Below are 23705 nucleotides of genomic sequence, written 5' to 3'. Positions count from 1 at the left end.
TCGGATCAGCACAGCTCCAGACGTTGCAGACATCTGGAGAGGGAACCAGCAGAAGGGTGACCTCTTTCTCTGCCTCTCCTTCTCTCTGTGTGTAACTCTTTCAAATAAATAAATAAATCTTAAAAAATCATTATAGTTTCAAAATCCCGATCTGCCATACTGTATAAAAACTACCCACCAGTAAGTTATGAAGCAGTTGTCCAGTGTAAGAATTCCATACTTTGAGGACATGATCATTCACGGCAGTGACAACAATGCTATCATTTTGATTCCAAGCTATCATTGTTACTTTAGGTTTCATAAATCTTTCTTCTTCCGAAGACAAGTCCCTAAGAAAAAAATATAGAATGTATATATTCATTTGGATGGTATTCCATACAATGCATACAATCCCTCATCAACAAAAAATAGCTGAAGAAATTATAATCATATGTGCCTATTTTATGAATACTTATAACAGCTCATCACATCTGACCCATAAAGATAGATAAAGGCAAAAAAAAAAAAAATAGGGTAATTCAGAAGAAGGCTTTAGAATACTATTGCTTCTTTTTTTTTTTTTTTTAAGATTTATTTATTTATTTCAAAGTCAAAGTTACACAGAGAAAGAGAGGCAGAGAGAGAGAGAGGTCTTCTATCCACTGGTTCACTCTCCAGATGGCCGTAACAGCTGGAGCTGCGCCAATCTGAAGCCAGAAGCAAGGAGCTTCCTCCAGGTCTCCTGCGTGGGTGCAGGGGCCCCAGGACCCAGGCCATCTTCTTCCGCTTTCCCAGGCCACAGCAGAGAGCTGGATGGAAAGTAGAGTAGCCAGGACTCAAACCAGTGCCCACATGGGATGCAGGCAGTGCAGGCAGCAGCTTTACCCACTACACCAAAGCGCTGGACTCCGCTATGATTTCTTATGAAAGTAGTTTTTTCTTCCAACCACTCTTCCGTTACTCCCTTGTCCTGATGCCAATTTCTTGCTAACACTTTCACATTTCTCTCTCCAGAGAAGAGACAAATTTTAGGAAGGCAAAGAAAAGGTAATTCATCTCCATATCCCCAACATTTAGAAAAATACATGACGCACAGACACTAAAACTGTTGAACTGTAAGTGAGATGATACTCATTTCTTTGTTTCTACAAACTATTCCAATGGGCCCTTGGCAAGAATGCTCCTGAATACACTCTACAATGTTCTGAATTATCAATGTAATACACAAAATTTCACTGTCAAGTACAGTAGGCAGAAAAAGATCTAACTGCAAATGAGATCATAGAACACATGTATTAAGTTACAATCATCTAAAGTATGTGACAATTTAAAAACTCAAAAGAATACGGAGTATTAACAGCTACCTACATAAGCCCCACAGACTGACACAAAGCATAGCTAGATTAGGTCAGGGAAAAAAATAGAGGTGAGGGACTGGCACTGTGGTGTAGCGGGTAAAGCCACTACCTGCAGTGCTGGCATCCCATACAGGCACTAGTTCAAGTTCCAGCTGCTCCACTTCTTATCCTGCGCTCTGCTATGGCCTGGGAAAGAAGAGGCCTAAGCCTCCGAGTGGGAGACCCTGAAGAAGCTCATGGCTCCTAGCTCTGGATTGGCATAGCTCCGGCCGTTGCGACCTCAGGGGAGTGAACCAGTGGAAGGAAGACTTCTCTCTCTCACTCTCCCTGCCTCTGCCTCTCTGTAACTCTGCCTTTCAAAAATAAATAAAATAAAATCTTTAAAAAAAAAAAAAAAACAGGTGAAAAGAAATACAAGAGAGAATCCACACTTACTTTTCCTGAAAGATTTTTCTAATTAATAACTTTGGATTTATTAACAGAAAACCTGCATTTCGTCAAACTGATCAACGTTAAAGACTAAAATAAATGTTGTTCAATTCTTACAAAGACAACATTTTTCAAGACTTGAAAGCAGTGAAACTTTAAATAAGAAAAGCAAATTATCAGGGCCGGAGCTGTCACGCAGCAGGCTAAGCCACTGACTGTGACGCTGGCTCCAGTACGAGCAGAGTCCCAGCTGCTCCACTTGCAACGCAGCTCCATGCTAATGAGCCTGGGACGGCAGCAGCAGAACCCCTGCCATCCACACGGGAAACCCAGCCAGAGTTTCAGGCTCCAGGCTTCAGCCTAGTCTAGCCTCAGCTGTTGCAGCAAGTCATTTGGAGAGTGAATCAGTAAATGGAAGCTCACACTCTCTCCCTGTAACTCTTTGAAACAAATAAAAATATTACCATCATGAAAAGAATTATAGGGAAATTTCCCTCCATGAATGCAGTATGGCAGCAGAAAAACTATGCAGTTTTCAGTCTCATTAGAAAATTTTTATTCAAGTCTCTTTTTTTAAGATTTACTTGTTTATTTGAAAATTAGAGAGAGAAAGAGATCTTCCATCTGCTGGTTCGCTCCTCCAAAGAGCCCCAACTGCTGGGGGTGGGCCAGGCCAAAGTCAAGAGCTTCTTCCAGGTCTCCACAAGGGTGGCAGGGGCCCAAGCAACCAGACCATCTTCCGCTGTTTTTCCCAGGACATTAGCAAGGAACTGGATCAGAAGCAGTGCATGGGGCCGGCACTGTGGCACAGCAGGTTAAAGCCCCGGCCTGCAATGCTGGCATCCCACATGGGGGCTGGTTCAAGTCCTGAAAGCTCTGCTTCTGATCTAGCTCCCTGCTGGTACACCTGGGAAGGCATCAGAGAATGGCTTCAGGCCCCTACACCCACATGGGAGACCTGGAAGCAGCTTCTGGCTTCGGATCAGCTCAACTCCAGCCGTTGTGACTATCTGGGGAGTGGATCAGCAGATAGAAGACCTCTCTCTGTAACTCTTTCAAATAAATAAGATAAATTTTAAAAAGAAAGCAGTGGTACGCCAGGATATGAACTGGCACCCACATGGCATGGGAGCCACACCAGGCAACTTGACCTGCTACTCCACAATGCAGGCCCTTATTCAAGTTTTATTCTTATTATATCTTTATTCAAGAGATATCCTTATTTGGCTTACTAACGTAACTCCTCATCAGTGAATCTGACTTCTAATTATCTTCACTTTCCTTCAATGTATCAACTAAAAAAGAACTCTTAGCATCCCCCTTCAGAAGATGTTCTGAATATCCAGATGTAACATTATTACATGTTGGTAAAGATTTTTTAACCTGTTTATAAAGAATTATCAGCTTTCCATTTGATATTTTTTCCATTCTCTACCACAGATAATTCAACAAAATTTTGAGTTCAAATTTATTTGGAAAACACAATATAATTCTTTGAGCTGTAACAGAGAATGTACGTTAGTTTCTGCTGATTTTCAAAGGACAGAATGAAGAATGACACTTCTCAGAAAAATTGGTATAAAAAAGTATAAAGTTGGGGCTGGCATTGCAGCATAGCAGGTTAAGCCTCCACCTTCAATGCCAGCATCCCATATGATGCCAATTAGAGTTCCAGCTGCTCCACTTCCCATCCAGCTCCCTGCAAAGGCACCTGGAAAAGCAGTGGAGGATGGCCCAAGTGCTTGGGCCCCGCACCCCATGTGGGAGACCTGTAAAAAGCTCCAGACTCCTGGCTTCGGCCTAACCCAACCCCAGCCATTGTAGCCATTCAGGGAGTAAACCAGCAGATGGAAGTTCTGTGTGTGTATGTATTTGTGTGTCTATCTCTCCTCCACTCTCTATAACTCTGCCTTTCAAATAAATAAAAGTAAATCTTAAGAAAAAAAGAAGAAAAGTATAAAGTTAAATTCAGGAAACAAATTCTAACATAGAATTTATCACCTTACATTTCTATTACTTCTAAAGGAATAATGTTATGTGCCACAGAAGAATGAACATGAATATGCCCACTCAATCAGTGAGCTAGCACCTTTCATTGTATCATTTAAAATTCTCAGTAATGCCTGCACAAAGGATAGTCTTATTTCCCACATGAGACAGATGAAACAAACATCAAATAATGTTCTGAGAATGATACAGCTATAAACCGTGTAAGTGGTATTTGAGCCAAGGTTTAACTCCAAAATTATATATTATTTTCACAATCCACACTGCCTTTCAACAAACAAAACCAAAACAACAATGTACCCAAAATTTGCAATACTAATACTGAAGTAAATAATCAAGGCAAAGACAAAGTCGGATCCCAAGTACCTGTGATGTATTTACTTTTAACAACTACAACTTACCCTGAGATTCTGGTAGCCATATCCAATAAAATGCTTCTCCATTCCAACTGCTCAAATCTCCAAATCCGTGCTGTTCCATCTCGGCTACCGCTTAGGAACCTTAAAATATTCAGAAAAAGATCTTCTACTCATATACTTGCCACCAAGGGCTACAATTAAAATCACAGGCAAAAAAAAATTTTAATGTAGCTGTCATGGTGAAAGGGGAATCTATAGGTGTAAATTAAAAAAAAACAGCATTTAGGGCATATATGGGTGGGAAAAACCAGCTTTGTTATGAGCGGTTTAGTCCTAGGAAAACAAGATAAATGTCAAGCTCAATCAACAGCTTTTCAAATAAGATTGAGTTTTGAGAAGAAAATGTAAAAGAATTACTTGGAGAGGGGGAAAATAGTAAAAATTAAACACATACAGGAAAATTTTAAGAGAATAGCTCCATTTTAAGTATCTGAATTCTAAGTTCAAATTAATTCATTCTGGTCACTATAAAAATAAACCAACCTATTAACAAATTAAGAAGTTAAAAACTGGAGTAGCACAGCAGGTTAAACTGCTGCTTGGGATACCATACCACAGTGTCAATTCAAATCCTAGCTACTCCACACTTCCAATCCAGCTTTCCGCTAACGTGCCTGGGAGACAGACGGTGACGGCCTATGTGCCTAGGTTCCTGCAAACAACATGGGAGACCTGGATACAGTTCTTGGCACTGGCACTGGCTTGGCCCAGCCTCAGCTGTTGTGCACACTGGGGGAGTTCATCAGCATATAGAAGCACACTCTCTACACACACGCATGACTTTGTGTGTGTGTGTGTGTCTGCCTTTCAAATGTAAATAATTTTTTTTTTTAATTTGAATTTAGGAAAGGTACCCCTCCTTGTGTCACTGGTAGCCAGCCACAAATTAGAATATAATTGAAGTAATGATTTCTTTGCAGAATTCTTCCCAATGGTTGATAAGATCTTTTTAAAATTCCTATTCATTTCAGGGGCAGAGAAAAGACAGACAGACACTCCCTACATGTCAGCAACAGCTAAGGCAGGGCCAGAGGCAAGAATGCGGTTAAGATCCCCTACAGAAGCAGCAGGAACTCAGTGACTTGGGCCATTATCACTGCCTCCCAGGGTCTGCATTAGCAGGAAGCTGGAGTCAGGAGTCAGAGCTAGGAATTGAACCTAGGCACTCTGATGTGAATGACAGATATCTTAACTGCTAGTCAAAGGCCCAGAACGATTTTTCTTTTTTGACTCAAACAGAAGAAATTTCATCAGCCATGTCCATAAAAATCATATATCTAGTCATAAAAGCCAACAAAAATTACAACTCTAAGAACTTACGTTTCATGTGACACCCATGCTACCCCACATTTTTTCAATGAAAATATTTACTATTAAGTACCCACAATCTAGAAAATGATACTAAATAGTGTTAATGTATTCTTCTAAATGCTGAGATCTTAAATGCTCTTATCAAGAAGAAAAACAATAAGTAGGTGAGCTGATAAGACATGTTAATAGCTATAATCATTCCATAAAACATCCAATTGTACCCATAAAATTACTATTATTTATCAGTTTAAAATAAAATATAAATAATATAAAAGGAGAAATAGTGATTTATTAGCTATACTAGTATTACCATATTATTTGCCTAAAAAATACACAATACATACATACACATACATACACTTACCGATCACCACTGTTACAAAACTGGATACTATCTACTTTGTCCTAAAGGGAAAAAAATACAAAAATGATCACCTATAAAGTTTATAAATACTTCAAAAAGAAGTTTTAGTACTAGATATATCTTTAGTTTAACAAGCAAGGGATATGCACTTGTTTAGTCCTATCACTGAACATGTATTGTACCTTAAAGTACAATAAATCTAACAAAATTACTAAGCTCTGTTTCAAAGACAGGCACATCAAGGAGAAAAAAAGAGTCTTGCTTTTTCCCCCTCTAAAAGTACAGTTGTATTTATATCTCTTTAAAATGATTTACATGAAAATGAAGTGTCAAAACTGATCAAAATATAAAAACTTTAAAGCAGTTGAAAACAAAGTGTATTCACTTTGATTATATAACAATTTTTTGTCTTTTAAAGTGATTTAAATCAGTTTATCAAATAACCGCAGCAGAGAGGTTGGCTTCCTTAAAACTTCATGTAGGAGGGGTCTTCCTCTCTTGGAACCCTCCTCTTTGCCGCTCGGGCAGGAGGTTTCCAATCTAAATAAATCCTACTTTACTTTAAAAAAACCTTCATATAGGAGAAAAGTTGACCTGACCTATGACCTGCATATTCCACAATGCTGACAATTATCTAATTTACTGTACCCTCAAAATAGCATTTTGATTTCATGAGCTTGGTTAGGAGTAGAAGATCCATTTGAAACTAACCCATCTCGATTAATTAAGACTTTGAACTTAAGGCTAAAATAACTATTGTAGAACATCAGCACTCTCACCAGGCTGAGCTGCCAGTGAAATTCCTCCCATTTAAAATCCCACCTCCTCCTATTCGTAAATTTATTAGAAGAAAATAAACAAAAACCATATTGTACCTGGATGTTTTCATTTTTACTAATATACAGAAGTCTCTAAATTATAATATTTTAACTGCTGAATGTAATTCAGAAAAATTTCTAAAGACATCACAACTTATCTCAGAAATGCATCCATGATTTAATATTTTTAAAATCAAATAAACACATTAAAAACCTTTAAAATAAAATTCATATGCTCAACAGAAAAAAACTGCAAATAACAATTCCCCTTAGCAAACTTAGAAATATAATTAACAATTAAATCTATAGAATTTTAAAATATGAATGCTTACAGTGTGGCTTTCAAGTTCTGCGATTTTTTCAGGTTCTTCAAAACCCAAAAAGTACATTCTGATTACATGATCAGTACTACCTGTGGCTAAAAACATACCACCTGAAATACAAATGTTAAGGTTTAAACACCTAGTTCATATCAAATATGTGCACAAGTCAAATTTCTACATTAAAATATAGACAAAGTAGGATTTCCTATTCCAAACTATTTATCTCAAGATACATTTTCTAATATATAGAGAGTTTACAAGACTATATTCACAACTTTCATAAACAAAGTTAATTCAACCTGTAAATATTCATAATCTCTCTCTGCTTTCAAAAGTGTGACGACAGGGGCCAGCGCTATGGCAGAGTGGATGAAGCCACCACCTGCAGTGCTGGCATCCCATATGGGTGCCAGTTTGAATCCTGGCTGATCCACTTCCAGTTCAGCTCTCTGCTACCGCCTGGGAAAGAAACAGAAGATGGCCCAAGTGTTCAGGAGATCCAAAGGAGCGGGGAGATCCAAAGGAGCCCCTGGCTTTGGACTGGCCCAGCCCCAGCCACTGCGGCCATCTGGGGAGTGAACCAGTGGATGGAAGACCTCTCTCTCTCTGCCTCTGCCTCTCTGTAACTCTGCCTTTCAAATAAAGAAAGAAATCTTTAAAAAAAAAAAAAAAGTGTCAATAGTAAGTGCTGCTCTTGTGTGTCACTGCTCTATTAATACTTGAACAAAAGGGAATATTTTCTAAAAACTTTACACATTTAAAATTAGCAATGGAATTAAAGTTCTCAAATGTTTATGAAAATCTTTGATCTACCAAAAAAAACCTACCACAGAAGTCCAACTCTGTACAAGAAAAAAATGGGGAATAATTTCACCAAGATATATGTGTGAAAAACAAAATTAAACTGCCAAAAATATGCAGTTTAGGATAATAAAAGAAAATCATAATTTTGGTCTATCATATGAACAACCTATCTCAGAAATGCAACTCTGGCCCATGCCACAGAAACAGCTCATATGAACATCCTAAGCCTCATTTTTGCCAACTCTCTCTTATTACTAATGATTATAGAAATCAGAGAAAAGCAGAATGGGGGGAAAAAAGTTTATTAAATAAATATCATACATTAAACCTAAACATAGGAAATCGTTTACCACCTGATTAAAGGTCTTATGAATAATGTAGGTCATTTAATAAATGCTGAAATAAAACTAAGATAAAAAAAAAAAGACTGAACAAGTTACCTTACCAACACTAAAAGAAGAACAAAGCATCTGAACGCCTGGCCTAGGCTTTTCAGTGAACTTCAGGGGACGTGGACTTTAAAAGAAGATTGATTAAAAATACATTAGTTTCAAAAATTAACGTATTTAAAATAGTCGTTTTATGCTAGCATATTTAAATATTATAATCTATTATGTACCAAGCATTTCCGTATATGTTGTTAAATCTAGGTGGACTTTCAAAGACCCTGTCCAATTCCAAGCTTCATGACAATCCCACTATACAGAAAGAAACAGCCTCCTAATCCCCTTTTTTTTTAAGTTAGATGACAAACATCCAGAAAGTCTAGGCAAACCCATCATCAAAAATGCACAGAAGTACATGGAAGCACAAGGGTATAATGCTGTCCAACAGAGAATATGACCTACATATGTAACTTTAAATTTCCCAATAGCTGCATTTTTAAAAAGTATATACAGTTTCCATTATTTAACTCAATATATGCAAAATATATCATGTATCACATACTGATAAAATTTTAAGGAGATACTTTGGATTCTTACTTTCAGATTTAATGTTTGAAATCTAGTGTGCACTTGTCACTAAAAATTTACCTCATTTTAAACTGAATTTTTATCAAAAATACTTGATCTGTAATTTAGACTCAAACTATTCCAAACATGCTTTAAAAGTTTTCTAAATAACTGAGTAAAGTTTCCTAATTTAATAATTCAGTTCCTCAATTACACTAGTCACATCTGAAGTCATCAACGGTCATTTGTAGCTAGCACCTACTACTGTATCAAACAGCACAAGTATATAATCTAAGTTCTACTTAGATTATGAATGTCCTATTTGAATTTTTTATTACAAAGTAAACTGAACACTTCCAACACTTAAAAAAAGTCACATAATCTTGCTTTTTCAGAAAAATGTACTAAAAAAGCTATGCTCCTTTTACATATCTAACTAATGAATTGTAAACAGTAACTAGTTAATGACACACCTGCTGTAAATAATAAAGTTCAAAAAGGCAACCACAACACATAATTTCTCTTTACCGACTTCATTCCATTAGAAGAAATCAAAAATACATGAAAGAAAACTTGTTACACAATTAAAGTCACTCACCTGAATTTCAGGGATTCCAAATCCCACTGCCAAAAGCAAACTGTCCCATCAGCACCAGTAGAAACCATGTATCTTTGAGAGCCTTTGGCCATTGGACTAAACTGAAAGACAACAATACATACTGCTCAGCGTCTAAAAAATATTTTTTAAAATTTTTTAAAAGTGATATGGAGAGAGAGTTAAAGGTCTTCCACTAGCTAGTTCACTCCCCAAATGGCCACAACAACTGGGTCTGGGCTGACACAAGCCAAGAGCTTCTTCCAAGTCCCCCATGAGGATGCAGGGGCCCAGGCACCCGGCCCATCCTCTGCTGTTTTCCTAGGCCACAAGCAGAGAGCTGGATTGGAAGAGGAACAGCCAGGACACGAACTGGCACCCACTGGGATGCAGGCACCACAGGAAGAGATTTAACCCACTAAGCCACAAGCTAAAGCATGTACTTACTGACATCCTACAGAAGTAAAATTGGAGAAATCCACAATGTAAACGATACTTTACAGCAGGGGTGGAAAACACCTGGTCTGCAGCACACATAAGGCCCATGAAACCATTTGGTATGGCCTTGCCAAGGTAACTGGAAGAAAAACTTGAAATCCAGGTGCTGACATCCCATATGGGCGCCAGTTTGTGTCCTAGCTGAACCCGGCTGCTCCTCTTCCAATCTAGTTCTCTGCTATGGCCAGGGAAAGCACTAGCAGATGGCCCAAGTGCCCGGCTCCTGCACCCTCATGGGAGACCTGGAAGAGGCTCCTGGCTTCAGATCTGCCCAGTTCTGGCTGTTGTGGCCATCTGGAGAGTGAACCAGAGGATGAAAGACCTTTCTCTCTGTCACCTGTCTCTCAGATAAATAAACAAACTTTTAAAAAAATAAAATAAGGCCGGCGCCGCAGCTCACTAGGCTAATCCTCCGCCTGTGGCAACGGCACACCGGGTTCTAGTCCCAGTCGGGGCGCCAGAGTCTGTCCCGGTTGCCCCTCTTCCAGGCCAGCTCTCTGCTGTGGCCAGGGAGTGCAGTGGAGGATGGCCCAAGTGCTTGGGCCCTGCACCCACATGGGAGACCAGGAGAAGCACCTGGCTCCTGGCTTCGGATCAGCGCAATGCGCCAGTCGCATCGCGCTGGCTGCAATGGCCATTAGGGGGTGAACCACCAGAAAAGGAAGACCTTTCTCTCTCTCTCTCACTGTCCACTCTGCCTGTCCAAAAAAAATAAAATAAAACAAAATAAAAAATACCTTGAAATCCAATAAATTTACAGCAGGCTGATTTTTGAGTTGGTAATTCTGTATGGCCCAAGCATGATGCTATAAATAGCCCAATGGTCTTTTGCCATTAAAAAAAAAAAAGTTCCCCATTTCTACTTTAGCATGAAAACTTGTAATCTCTCTATATTATCTGAGATGTGATCTCAATAAGAACTTTTTTCCTGGCTGCTCAACTGCCAATTCAGCTCCCTGTTAATGGTCTGGGAAAGCAGCACAAGATAGCAAAAGTGCTTGGGTTCCTGCCACCCACGTGGGAAACCTGGATGAAGCTCCGGGCTCCTGGGTCCAGCCTGTTCAAGCCCTGACCTCTGGGGAGTGAACCAGCAGATGGAAGCTCTTTGTCTCTCCCTATAACTATTTCAAATAAAGAAATATTTTAAAAATAAAAAGACTATTTTCAAAACAAAATTACTCAGATAAAATTTAAAATGTGAGGATCAAAACATATCAGATATTAGAGGAATATTGCAGAATCTCAATAAAAACTATTAAGTACAATGGGTACAACCATATGAATGACCAACAGAAAAGGTGTCCAAAGATGAACCGTCAAGTAAGACTTAAGTCAGTAAAGGTGACATCTCAGACCTAGGGAAACAACGGATTTCTGCATAAATGGAATTGTAACAACTGTGCAACAATCTGGCGAAAAAAATAAAGCTAGGTTCATTCTTCAGAATGCACGTCAGGATAAACTCCTAACAGTATTACAAGAAAATCATACTATAACCTCAGAATAGGGTTGATATTTACACTAAAAGTACCAAGAACGGAGGGTAGACACATCCCACATGGAAGATTCTGGGTTCAACAACCAGCTCCAGCTCCTGACTCCAGCTTCCTGCTAATGCAGGTGCTGGGAGGCAGTGGTGGTGGCCCAAGTAACACACGGGAGACCTGGACTGACTTCCTGGCTTCAGCCCAGTCCAGTGCCAGTTGATTCAAGCATCTAAGCAGTGAACCACCAACAGGACTCTGTCATTCTGCCTCTCAAATAAATAAAGTACCATTTCTGCTATACAAGCAAGCTGGAAAAACGAAGATCAATTTGATCCAGACAGCCAATCAGGATGAATTGAGAAAGAGGAATACGGCCCAGGGCTGTGTCATAGTGGATAAAGCTGCTACCTGCAATACACAACACCAGCGTCCCATACAGGCGCAGGTTTGAGTCCTGGCTGCTACACTCCCAATCCAGCTCTATGCTAATGGCCTGGGAAAAGCAGCAGCAGATGACCCAAGTGCTTGGGGCCCTACAACTCACAAAGGAGATCCGGGATGAAGCTCCTGGCTTCAGCCTGGCCTGGCCCTGGCCATTGGGGCCACCCAAGGAGTGAGCCAACAGATGGACAATTTCTCTTTTCTGGCCCTTTCAAATAAACAAACAAATCTTTTTTAAAAAGAGAGAGAAGAGAGGAAAAACAGTATGTAACAGAATAATATGAGCACAAGTTCCAAAGTGAGAAGGAAAATGATAGGTGACAGGAAAGAGCAATCCGAGTGAAGTGTTTGTCTTCTGAAGTCAGAAAATGAGTAACTGGGTAGAGTGTGGACTTACTAACAAGCTCAGGGATGCTATGTTTGGATACTGGTCTGGATGTTCAACGTCCCCCAAAGATCCATGTGCTTTACAGGCTGGTCTCTTAGTTAATGGCACAAAGAGGCTGGGAACCTAACACAACACAGCTGTGGTGTCTACAAATGGTTCTTTGGGAAATGACTAGATTAGACCGGAGCATCTGGAGAGAGCTCCGATGATTAAGTCCTGGAGGCTTTCTGAGACCAAAGACACAAACACCTGGCTCCTCTGTGCCACCCGAGGACTTGACCAGCAAGAACACCATTCCCAGATGCCAAACCAGCTGGGTCGCAGATCTTGGAGAGTGAACCTCAAAGCAATTAACCAAAAATAAACCTTCTCTCCTTATGAAGTCAACTTTCAGGTACTTTGCTGTGGTAACGACAAGCTCATTGACACAAGGATAACTGTGACTGTCAAGCAGTACACTAAAATCAATGAAAAGATTTGTCTGGCAGCATCACGCAACACTGACTCAAAGTGAACAGACAGAATGTGATGAACACCCAAAAGCAATCCCATTACACAAGAAGCAAGAATCTTAATTAGAAAGGTACCCACTCCCCCCCCCCACAGAAAGAGGAGGGGAAAAAAAGCAGCAGCAACAAAACTCACTCATTAAACATTCAAGACAAAGAAGGAGCTTTAAAGATGGCGGGGGAAGGGGACAGACGGATGGACAGGCACATCCTGCATCAGCACACTGGATCAGCTCTCCACTTGACCCAGCTTCCTGTTCATTCACCCTGTAAAGCAGCATATGATGCCTCAAGTGCCACCCACATGGGAAACAAAGATGGAGTTCAGGGCTTTTGGCTCAAGCCTGGCCCAGCCCCAGCTTCTGTAAGAATTTGGAGAGTGAATCAGTAGATAGAAGATATGTCTCTCTGTCACTGTATCTTTCAAGTAAATGAAAATAAACATTAAATACCCACAGAAACCAGTAGTACCATTAACAGAAAAAACTGGGAAATGAAGGATTGGTCTGTAAAATTTTGAATCTGTTCACATATTTCTAAGTAGATATATTCTGAATAATGAGTTTTGTAGCAAATCTTGTCAAAAATAACAGAAATAACTAAGTAAAGCTATATTAATAGTGGACCTGTTTGTTAACGAAAATTAAACCACCATAGTAAAACAGAGCCCCCAGACTACTTTTATAACTTAATATTTACAGAAGAACATTTTTACTTTAAGTCACCTGCATTCTAAGTCAAATTCCCAGATATATAAGTACTTTATTATCTTTATCCCCCCCTTTTTTTTAAATTTATTTGACAGGTAGAGTCATAGACAGTGAGAGAGAGACAGAGAAAGGTCTTCCTTCCATTGGTTCACTCCCCAAATGGCCGCCACAGCAGGTGCTGCGCCGATAGGAAGCCAGGAGCCAGGTGCTTCCTCCTGGTCTCCCATGCGGGTGCAGGGGTCCAAGCACTTGGGCCATCCTCCACTGCCCTCCCAGGCCACAGCAGAGAGCTGGATCAGAAGAGGGGCAACCGGGACTAGAACCCGGCGCCCGTATGGGATGCCTGCACCACAGGCAGAGGATTAGCCAGCCAAGTGAGCCACAGTGCCAGCCCTATCACTATCTATTCTTGAATTGACAGGTTTTTTTTCTTTATAATAGCTGTATTTAAAATGTCGAGTATGTTGCCATCCAGAGTGCTGAGGACAGCAGCCAAGTCCTGACCCTAGATCTGTGGCACAGCCTAGGAAGAGACAGAGGACCCAGAACAGCTGAACCACACAGGGTGAGGGCTGATAATGCTATCCCTATAGTACCCAGAACCAGGGCCCTGCAGCCTGGCCTTGCAGATGGGGTGGGCACTGCCAGCCCAGAGGAGGGAAGAGGCCAGCAGAGGTTCTGCCCTGCCTCCACTGGCCTGCAGATAGTCCAGCACCCTGGCCCTTCTTGCTGTCTGCACCTTTGAAGGGGCCTCTGACCGCCAGCTGTAGGCCTACATGGCCAGTCTGACGCGAGAAAGTGCTCTGCGGCCCAGCTAGTGACCACGTCCTACAAACTTTTACTGACAAGCCGATAGGTGTCCACCCTGAACAGGTGTCCAGTAAGCCACAGCTGCCCCCAGCCTCCTCCAGACTGGAGGAGCTACCTAGCCAGGGCTCCCTTCCATGCTGCCCACTCCAGATGGAGGTCCAGCTCCTGGCTTCAGCCTGGCTCAATCCTGGCTGTTCTAGCAATTTGGCAAGCACACCAGCAAATGGAACATCAACTGATCTCTCTCGACCGATCTCCCTCTCTCCGTCCATCTGTCCGTCCCTCCCTCCCCCCTCCTCCCTCAGTCCTCCTTCCTGTCAGTTAAATAAGTATCTTTTTTAAAAAAATTTTTTTAATAAAAATCACTTTAAAATGGGTTAGCTCACACCTAAAGCAGTAAGAAAACAATTTCTCAAAGTCCCTTCTGCTGATTTTGTGCTACAACCTTGTGTTTATCTACTTCAATGTCAAAAGTTTTCTGAAAATCTATATATTTTTAGTAACTATCTGATACTTAACACACACCCAAGAACTTAATAGCTTCTACTTCTATAAAGTGTGCAATGGCAAAATAAGAATGACTGACTTATGCTGATCCTCTGGCTCACAATCAAAGATCCTATTATTCAAAGGTAGTGAGCTGTCCTGTTAAAATGTTAAGCAGCAAATCTTTCCTATGTGTTCAACATGCACACTCTAGACAGTACTATTATACTATGGGTTGGGAAAGAAATTCACAAAACATAAAACTCACCATATTAACCACTTTAAAGTCAACAAATCAGAGGCATTTAGCACATTCACAATCACTACCCAGGAACTGGGTTAAGCCTCCGCCTGTGGCACCGGCATCCCACACGGGCACTGGTTCCAGTCCTGGATGCTCCACTTCCCATAAAGTTCCCAGTTAATGGCCTGGAAAAGCAGGGGAGGATGGCCCCAGTGCTTGGATCCCTGCACCACCACGGGAGACCCAGAAGAGGCTCTTGGCTTCGGATGGGCCCAGCTCTACCCATTGAGGCCATTTGGGGAGTAAACCAGTGGATGGAAGACCCTTCTGTCTCTCCCTCTATAACTCTACTTCTCAAATAAATAAATAAAATCTTTAAAAAAAAAAAAAAAAACTGACCTCAGGGGCCTGGTTGGACTCTGTGATTTCCACTTTCATAAAAAAAACTATCTGATATTAGTATAACTACATCAATCTGGTTAATATAAATATATGTATGATAATTTTTTTCCCATCATATGCTTTCAACTTGCCTGTATCCTTATATGGAAAGTAAGGTATAGAGTTGGGTTTCATTATTTAACTAAGTCTGAAATCTCTCTCTCCTATTTGGATCACTTAAGAATTTACAAGTGCTGGGTCTGGCATTGTAGCCACCGCCTGCAGTGCCAGCATCCCATTTCGGCGCCAGTTCAAGTCCCAGCTGCTTCACTTCCAATTCAGCTCTCTGATATGGCCTAGGCAAGCAGAAGATGACCCAAGTCCTTGGGCCCCTGCGCCTGCGTGGGAGACCCAGAAGCAGCTCCTGGTTCTGGATCAGTGCAGCTCCAACTGTTGCACCCAACTGGGGAGTGAACCATCAGATGAAGACCTCTCTCTCTCTCTGCCTCTCCTCTCTCTGTGTAACTCTGACTCTCAAGTAAAAAATAAATAAATCTTTTAAAAAAATTTAAAAATGCATTTATTATACTTTTATTCTTCAAAAGCACTTTCAACAGGTTCAGAATTCTTATTGGCAGCCATTTTTCTATTTACACATTAAAAATATTACCTCACTGTGTACTGTTTCCATTGCCTCTATTGAGAAGATAGCAGTCAGTCTAATTGCTCCTTTATGTTTGCCCTCTGGTATAGATGACTCTTTATATTTGTTCTTAAAAGTTTGTGGTGTTTTAATAGCTGTATAATTTTCATGTATATATTCGAAGAAATCTTTGTGTTTTCTCAAAACTGTGGGTTTATATCTTTAGCGTATTCTGCAAAAATTGTCAACTATTTTCACTTCAAGCACCAAGATTTCTTAACCCAATAGGCCCTGACCTACAACTTTTATCTTCCCCTGACCCACAAGCATCTGATCCAACTTCTCTGAAATTGGCAAACACATCCTAATACAAACTTCTTCTCTCTGTACTTCCTTTCTTTTTTTTTTTTTTTTTTTTTTAAGATTTATTTATTTAATTAAAAGGCAGAGCTACAGAGAGGCAGAGGAAGAGGCAGAGAGAGAGGGAATTCTTCCATCCACTGGTTCACTCCCCAATGGTCGCAACCACTGAAGCAGAGCCGATCCAAAGCAGGAGCCAGGAGCTTCTTCCGGGTCTCCCAAGCGGGTACAGGGGCCCAAGGACTTGGGCCATCTTCTACCGCTTTTCCCAGGCCACAGCAGAGAGCTGGATCAGAAGTAGAGGAAGTAGAGCAGCCAGGGCTGAAATCGGCAGTGCTGGCACTGTAGGCGGTTGGCTTTACCCGCTATACCAGCGCTGGCCCTGTTGGGGCACCGGATTCTGTCCCGGTTGCCCCTCTTCCAGGCCAGCTCTCTGCTGTGGCCAGGGAGTGCAGTGGAGGATGGCCCAAGTCCTTGGGCCCTGCACCCCATGGGAGACCAGGAGAAGCACCTGGCTCCTGCCATCGGATCAGTGTGGTGCACCGGCTGCGGCGGCCATTGGAGGGTGAACCAACGGCAAAGGAAGACCTTTCTCTCTGTCTCTCTCTCTCACTGTCCACTCTGCCTGTCAAAAAAAAAAAAAAAAAAAAAGACAAAACAACATACTGGAAATGAAGAATTCAATACAACAAATAAAAATTTGGTGGAAAGCCTTAACAACAGACTCAGTGAGGCAGAAGAAAGAATATCCAAGTTAGATGACAAATCCCTGGAAAGTTGACAGTCAGACCAAAAAAAAAAAAAAATTAGAAAAATAAAATACAGTTTACAGTTTCAGAGATTTATGGTTTCTAGGAGTTCCTGAAGGTGTGGAAACAGAGAATGGATTAGAAGACCTTTTTAGTGAAAGAATTACAGAAAACTTCTCTAATTTGGAGAAAGAAAGGGACATCCAATTACAGGAAGCACATAGAACTCGTAACAGACATAACCGAAACAATCCTCACCATAGCACATTTTAGTCAAACTCTCCACAGTAAAACAAAGAAAAGATTCTAAAATGTACATGAGAGAAACACCAGATTATTTCAGAGGATCTCCAATTAAGATTCACAGCTGACTTCTCATCAGAAACCCTACAGACTAGGAGAGAATGGCAAGATATATTCCAAGTCTGAAGAGAAAAAGAACTGCCAGCCCAGAATACTATACCTTGCAAAGGTCTCATCTATGAACGAAGGTGAAATAAAGACCTTCCATAACAAGCAGAAATTCAATGTCACCACTTGCCCAACCTTACAAAAGATGCTTAATGATGCACTGCTCACAGAAAACATGGTCATCAGTATAAAAGCAGGTAAAAGGCAGAAAATTTCCCAGTAAAAGTACAAAGGAAATACAAGGTGAACAATAGGAATATTTATGGAAAAATGGCAGGGAAAACTCATTACTCATCAATAGTCACCTTGAATGTCAAAGGCCTCAACTCTCCAGTTAAATGACACAGACTGTTAAATGGATTAAAAAACAAAGCCCATCTATTTGCTGCCTACAAGAAACACATCTTACCAACAAACATACACACATACTGAAAGTAAAAGGAAGGAAAAAGATATTCCATGCTAAAAAAAACAAAACTGAGCTGGTGTAGCCATCCTAATATCAGACAAAATAGACTTTAACACAAAAACGGTTAAAAGAGACCAAGGGCACTATGTAATGATTAAGGATCAATTCAACAGGAAGGTGTACCTATTATAAATGTATGTGCACCTAATTACAGGGCACCTGGCTATTTAAAAGAAATGTTAAGAGATCTAAAGGGAGACATAGACTCAAATACAATAGTAGTGGGGGATTTCAATACCCAACTTTCAGCAACAGACAGAACAACCAGACAGAAAATCAGCGATGAAACAGCAGAGTTAATCGACACTATAGAACAAATGGACCTAACAGATATCTACAGAACTTTATATCCTACAGTCACAAAACACATATTCTTCTCACCAGTGCATGGAACTTTCTCTAGGATTGACCACAAGCAAGGCCATATAGGAACTCTCAGCAAATTCAAAAAAATAAAAAGCATGCCATGCATCTTCTCAGACCACAATGGAATGAAGCTGGAAATCTACAACTCAAGAATCTCTAGAACATATGTAAACATATGGAGACTGAAAAATATGCTCCTGAATGAACAGTGGATCACTGAATAAATCAAAAGAGAAATCAAACAATTTCTGTAAACGAATGAAGATGACAATACAACATATCAAAACTTATGGGATGCAAAAAAGCAGTGTTAAAAGTTTATAGCAACTGGTGCCTACATCAAGAAATTGGACATGCACCAAATAAATGAGCTACTGATGCCTCTCAACGACCTAGAAAAACAATTGCAAACCAAAGTGAAAACTAGTAGGAGAAAATAACTAAAATTAGAGAAGAAATCAACAAAATCAAAACCAAAACAATAAAAAAAGATCAGTAAAACTAAGAGCTGTTTTTTGAAAAAAATAAACAAAATTAACACATCACATCACTGGTCCACTAACCAAAAAACGAAGATCCAAATCAATAAAATTAGAGAAGAAAAGGGAAATGTAATGACACCACAGAAATAAAAAGAATTATCAGAAATTACTATAAAGAGCTGTATGCCAACAAATCTGGAAACCTGGAAGAAATGAGATAGATTCTTGGACATACAGCCTACCTAAATTGAGCCATGAAGACACAGAAAACCTAAACAGACTCATTTACAAGACAGAAATTCAATCAGTAATAAAGACCCTCCCAGCAAAGGAAAGCCCAGGAACCAGATGGCTTCACTGCTGAATTCTACTAGACATTTAAAGAACTCTAATTCTTCTCAAGCTATTCAAAACAATTCAAAAGGATGAAATTTTCCCAAACTTGTTCTAGGAAGCTAACATCACCTTAATTTCTAAACCTGAAAAACCTACAACAGAGAAAGAACTACAGATCAATTTCCCTGATGAACAGACAAAAAATCCTCAACCAAATACTAGCCAATCAAATCCAACTCTACATCAGAAAATCATTAACCCAAGCCAAGTGGGATTTATACCTGGTATGCAGGGATGGTTCAACATTCACACATCAATTTGATATACCACATTAACAAATTCAAGAACAAAAACCCTAGGATTTTCTCAATAAATGCAGAGAAAGCATTTGATAAAATACAACACCCTTTCATGATGAAAACTGTAAGCAAATTGGGTACAGAAGGAACATTCCTCAATACAATCAAGGCAATTTATAACAAACCCATGGCCAGTGTCCTATTGAATAAGGAAAAGTTGGAAGCATTCCTACTGATATTCAGAATCAAAGATGCCCACTCTCACCCACTGCTATTCAATATAGTCCTAGAAGTTTTACCCAGAGCCATTAGGCAAAAGAAATCAAAGTTACAAATTGGGAAGGAGGAAGTCAAAGTAAACCCTATTTGCAGATGACATGATTCTATATATAGGGTATTCCACTAAGAGACTATTGGAACTCACAGAAGTTTGGTAAAGTGGCAGTATATAAAATCAATACACAAAAATCAATAGCTTTTGTAGACACAGACAATGCCATGACTGAGAAAGAACTTCTAAGATCAATCCCATTCACAATAGCTACAGAAAAAATCAAATACCTTTGAATAAATTTAACCAAGGATGTCAAAGATCTCTACAGTGAGAATTACAAAACATTAAAGAAAGACGACACAAAAAAATGGAAATATCTTCCACGTTCATGGATTGGAATAATCAGTATTTCCAAAGCAAATTTCAGATTCAATGAGATACCATTCAAAATACCAAGAAAATTCTCCTCAGATATAGAAAAAATGCTGAAATTCATATGGAAACACAGGAGACCCCAAATAGCTCAAGCAATCTTGAAACAACAAAAACAAAGCCAGAGGCATCACAATACCAGATTTCAAGACATACTATTGGGTAGTTATCATCAAAACAGGCTGGTACTGGTACAAAAACAGATGGATAGAAAAAATGGAACAGAACAGAAACGCCAGAGATCAACCTATGCATCTAAAACCAACTGATCGTTGACAAAGAAGCTAAAATCAATCCCTGAGCAAGAATAAGCTCTTCAACAAATGGTTTTGGGAAAACTGGATTTCCATGTGCAGAAGTATGAAGCAAGCCCTCTACTTTACGCCTTATACTCAAAAAGGATTAAAAACCTAAATCTATGACCTAATACCATCAAATTATTAGAAAACATTAGGGAAACCCTCCAAGACATTGGCATAGGCACAGATTTCTTGGAGAAGACCCCAGAGACATAGGCAATCAAAGCCAAAATTGACAAATGGGATTACATCAAATTGAGATGCTTCTGTACTACAAAAGAAACACTCAGCAAAATGAAGAGACAACTGACAGAATGGGAGAAATTATTTGTAGACTATGCAACTGATAAAGGATTAATATCCAAAATATATAAAGAGGTCAAGAAACTCAATAACAAAACAACCAACCCAGTTAAGAAATGCACATAGGACTTAAACAGGCAGAGGAAATCCAAATGGGCAACAGACACATGAAAAAATGCTCAGGATCACTAGCCCTCAGAGAAATGCAAATCAAAACCACAATGAGGTTTCATCTCACCCTTATCAGAATGGCTTTCATGCAAAAATCAACAAACAACAAATGCTGGTGAGGATGTGGGGAAAAGGGTACCCTAATTCACTGTTGGTGGGGGTGTAAACCAGTAAAGCCACTATGGAAGACAGTATGGAGATAATTCATAAATCTGAATATAGACCTTCCAAATGACCCAGCCATTCTACTGCTGGGAATTCACCCAATGGAAATGAAATCAGCATATGAAAGAGTTATCTGTACCCATTGTTTATTGCAGCTCAATTTACAATAGCTAAGAAACAGAATCAACCCATGTCCATCAACTGAAGACTGGATAAAGAAATTATGGGATACATATACCATGGAATACTACACAGCAGTGAAAAAAATGAATTCTTGTCATTTGCAACAAAATGGATGAAACTGGAAAATATCCCACTTAGTGAATTAAGCCAAAAGGACAAATACCGTATATTCTCCCTCATCTGTGATAACAGAGCACCTGAAAGGTAACCCATGGTGAAACTGGAGCTTTGAGACGCAGTGACTGAACTGCCTTTGTCCCAGCTGCTGAGAAACATTTTTTTTCATACTATTTGTTGAACTCTTACTTAGTGGAGTTAATCATATGTGTTACAAGGTTAATTAAAAATAGATTTTAGTAAAAAATTAGAATGGGAATAGGAGAGGGAGGAAGAAGCAGGGAGAGAGGGCAGGTACATTGGGAAGAATCACTACATTCCTCAAGTTGTACTTACAAAATGCATGAAGTTTGTACTCCTTAAATAAAAGGTTTCTTGGGGAGAAAAAAAAAAAAAAAAAAAAAAAGGACTCACTAAGCTGAAGTTTACCTGTAGAGATGTAATTGATCCCGTGTGTCCTTGGAGCACAGCAACTGGGGCACAAGTTCTCAAGCACCACACTCTAATTATTTTATCGCAGCTCCCTGCAGCAATCAATGTATTCTCATAGTTTACTGCCATATCTGAAATCTCTGCAGAATGACCTCTTAATGTGGATAGCAAGCGGCCATTATGTGTTGACCAAATCTTTACCAAACAATCATCTGAACCCTAAGAAAAAATACATCCAAGAATAAATGTTAGTTCAGCAAGTCTTTAAAACCATCTAAAAGAACACCTTCGGATGTCACCCAAACTAAGTATCCAGAATGCCTCCCCTCTTTCCAAAGGTAGAATGTTCTGTAAATTATAATCCATCTGGTCAGACTACTTATGTATGGAACAAGTATTTTCTTCAAAGGAAATTCTACATAAATATACTATGAAGTTATCATTTCCATAGATCAGAGCACATTATGTTTTATCCAAATTTCTCTTCCAAGTAGTAAGTCCCAATTAAAAGTTCATGCTCACCTATATCAATTAACAACACTCAAATGTTGTTAAGTCCAGTTCATACCAACTAAATAATCTGATGAATGTTAGGACAAATATGTATTTCAAAGCCTGAAAATAAAACTAAGGGATTACCCCAAAAACAGATGGTGAGAGTACTATACTCACTTGAAATAACCAATCTGTCTCAAATTTACAGTACCAGCTAGCACTCATTCAGTAAACATTTCATCTATTCTGAATATCAGTTTCAAAATGATAAACTGATCATCACCTGGTTTTCCCCTAAAATATTTAATTAAATTCCATTTTTAAAAGCTATTATTTTTAAAGATTTATTTTTTTAATTTGAAAGGCAGAGTTGTAGAGAGAGAGGGAGAGATAGAGATCCTCTAACCACTGGTACACTCCCCAAATGGCCACAACAGCCAGAGCTGAACCGAACCAAAGCCAGGAGCCGGGAGATTCTTCCAAGACCCCTATTGCGGGTGCAGGGGCTCAAGCACTTGGACCATCTTCCACTGCTTTCACAGGCCACAGCAGAAAGATCAATCAGAAAAGGAACAGCAGGGCCGGCGCCGCGGCTCACTAGGCTAATCCTCCGCCTAGCGGCGCCGGCACACCGGGTTCTAGTCCCGGTCGGGGCTCCGGATTCTGTCCCAGTTGCCCCTCTTCCAGGCCAGCTCTCTGCTGTGGCCAGGGAGTGCAGTGGAGGATGTCCCAAGTCCTTGGGCCCTGCACCCACATGGGAGACCAGGAGAAGTACCTGGCTCCTGCCATTGGATCAGCGTGGTGCGCCAGCCGCAGCGCGCCGGCCGCGGCGGCCATTGGAGGGTGAACCAACGGCAAAGGAAGACCTTTCTCTGTCTCTCTCACTGTCCACTCTGCCTGTCAAAAAAAAAAAAAAAAAAAGAAAAAAGAAAAGGAACAGCAGGGACTTTAACCAACGCCCATATGAGATGCCAGCAATGAAGTCAGAGGATTAACCTACTTCGTCATGGTGCCAGCCCCAAGCATCCTTAATATGTATGCTGAAGAACTCTTTGGGGAGGATGCTGTGGCAAACCAGCTTAAGCTCCATTTGGGATGTCCATATCCTATATTAAAGTGCCTGGGACTGAGCACTGCCTCTGCTTCAGACCCAGCTTTCTGTTAATATGCCTAGGAGGCAGCAGATGATGGTCCAAGTACTAGTTCCTGTCACCTGGATCCTGGCTTTGGCCCAGACAAATGCCAGCTGTGGGAAGTGAACTATCAAACAGAAGGTAATTCGCTCGTGCTCTCTGAAAAAAAATTTTTTTTGGCAGGCAGAGTGGACAGTGAGAGAGAGAGAAAGGTCTTCCTTTTTTCCATTGGTTCACCCCGCAATGGCTGCTGCAGCCGGCGCTCTGCGGCC

At 40.2% G+C, this 23705-nt stretch overlaps 1 protein-coding gene across 1 annotated transcript in view; it reads right to left on the bottom strand.

Annotated features, from left to right (window-relative positions):
• Positions 1–23705, bottom strand: part of BRWD1 (bromodomain and WD repeat domain containing 1) — a 125822-nt gene that overhangs the window by 80017 nt on the left and 22100 nt on the right. The window contains exons 8-14 of the mRNA XM_051833556.2: positions 21803–22024; positions 9364–9464; positions 8258–8328; positions 7018–7118; positions 5868–5908; positions 4175–4273; positions 179–329 (exon numbers count right to left, since the gene is read on the bottom strand). Of these exons, the coding sequence (XP_051689516.2) occupies positions 179–329; positions 4175–4273; positions 5868–5908; positions 7018–7118; positions 8258–8328; positions 9364–9464; positions 21803–22024 (786 nt within the window). The remainder of the gene's footprint in view (positions 1–178; positions 330–4174; positions 4274–5867; positions 5909–7017; positions 7119–8257; positions 8329–9363; positions 9465–21802; positions 22025–23705) is intronic.

The sequence above is a fragment of the Oryctolagus cuniculus genome, chromosome 4, assembly GCF_964237555.1.
Source record: "Oryctolagus cuniculus chromosome 4, mOryCun1.1, whole genome shotgun sequence".
In the NCBI taxonomy this organism is placed as follows: Eukaryota; Metazoa; Chordata; class Mammalia; order Lagomorpha; family Leporidae; genus Oryctolagus; species Oryctolagus cuniculus.
This window is presented reverse-complemented; position numbering and strand designations above follow the sequence as displayed.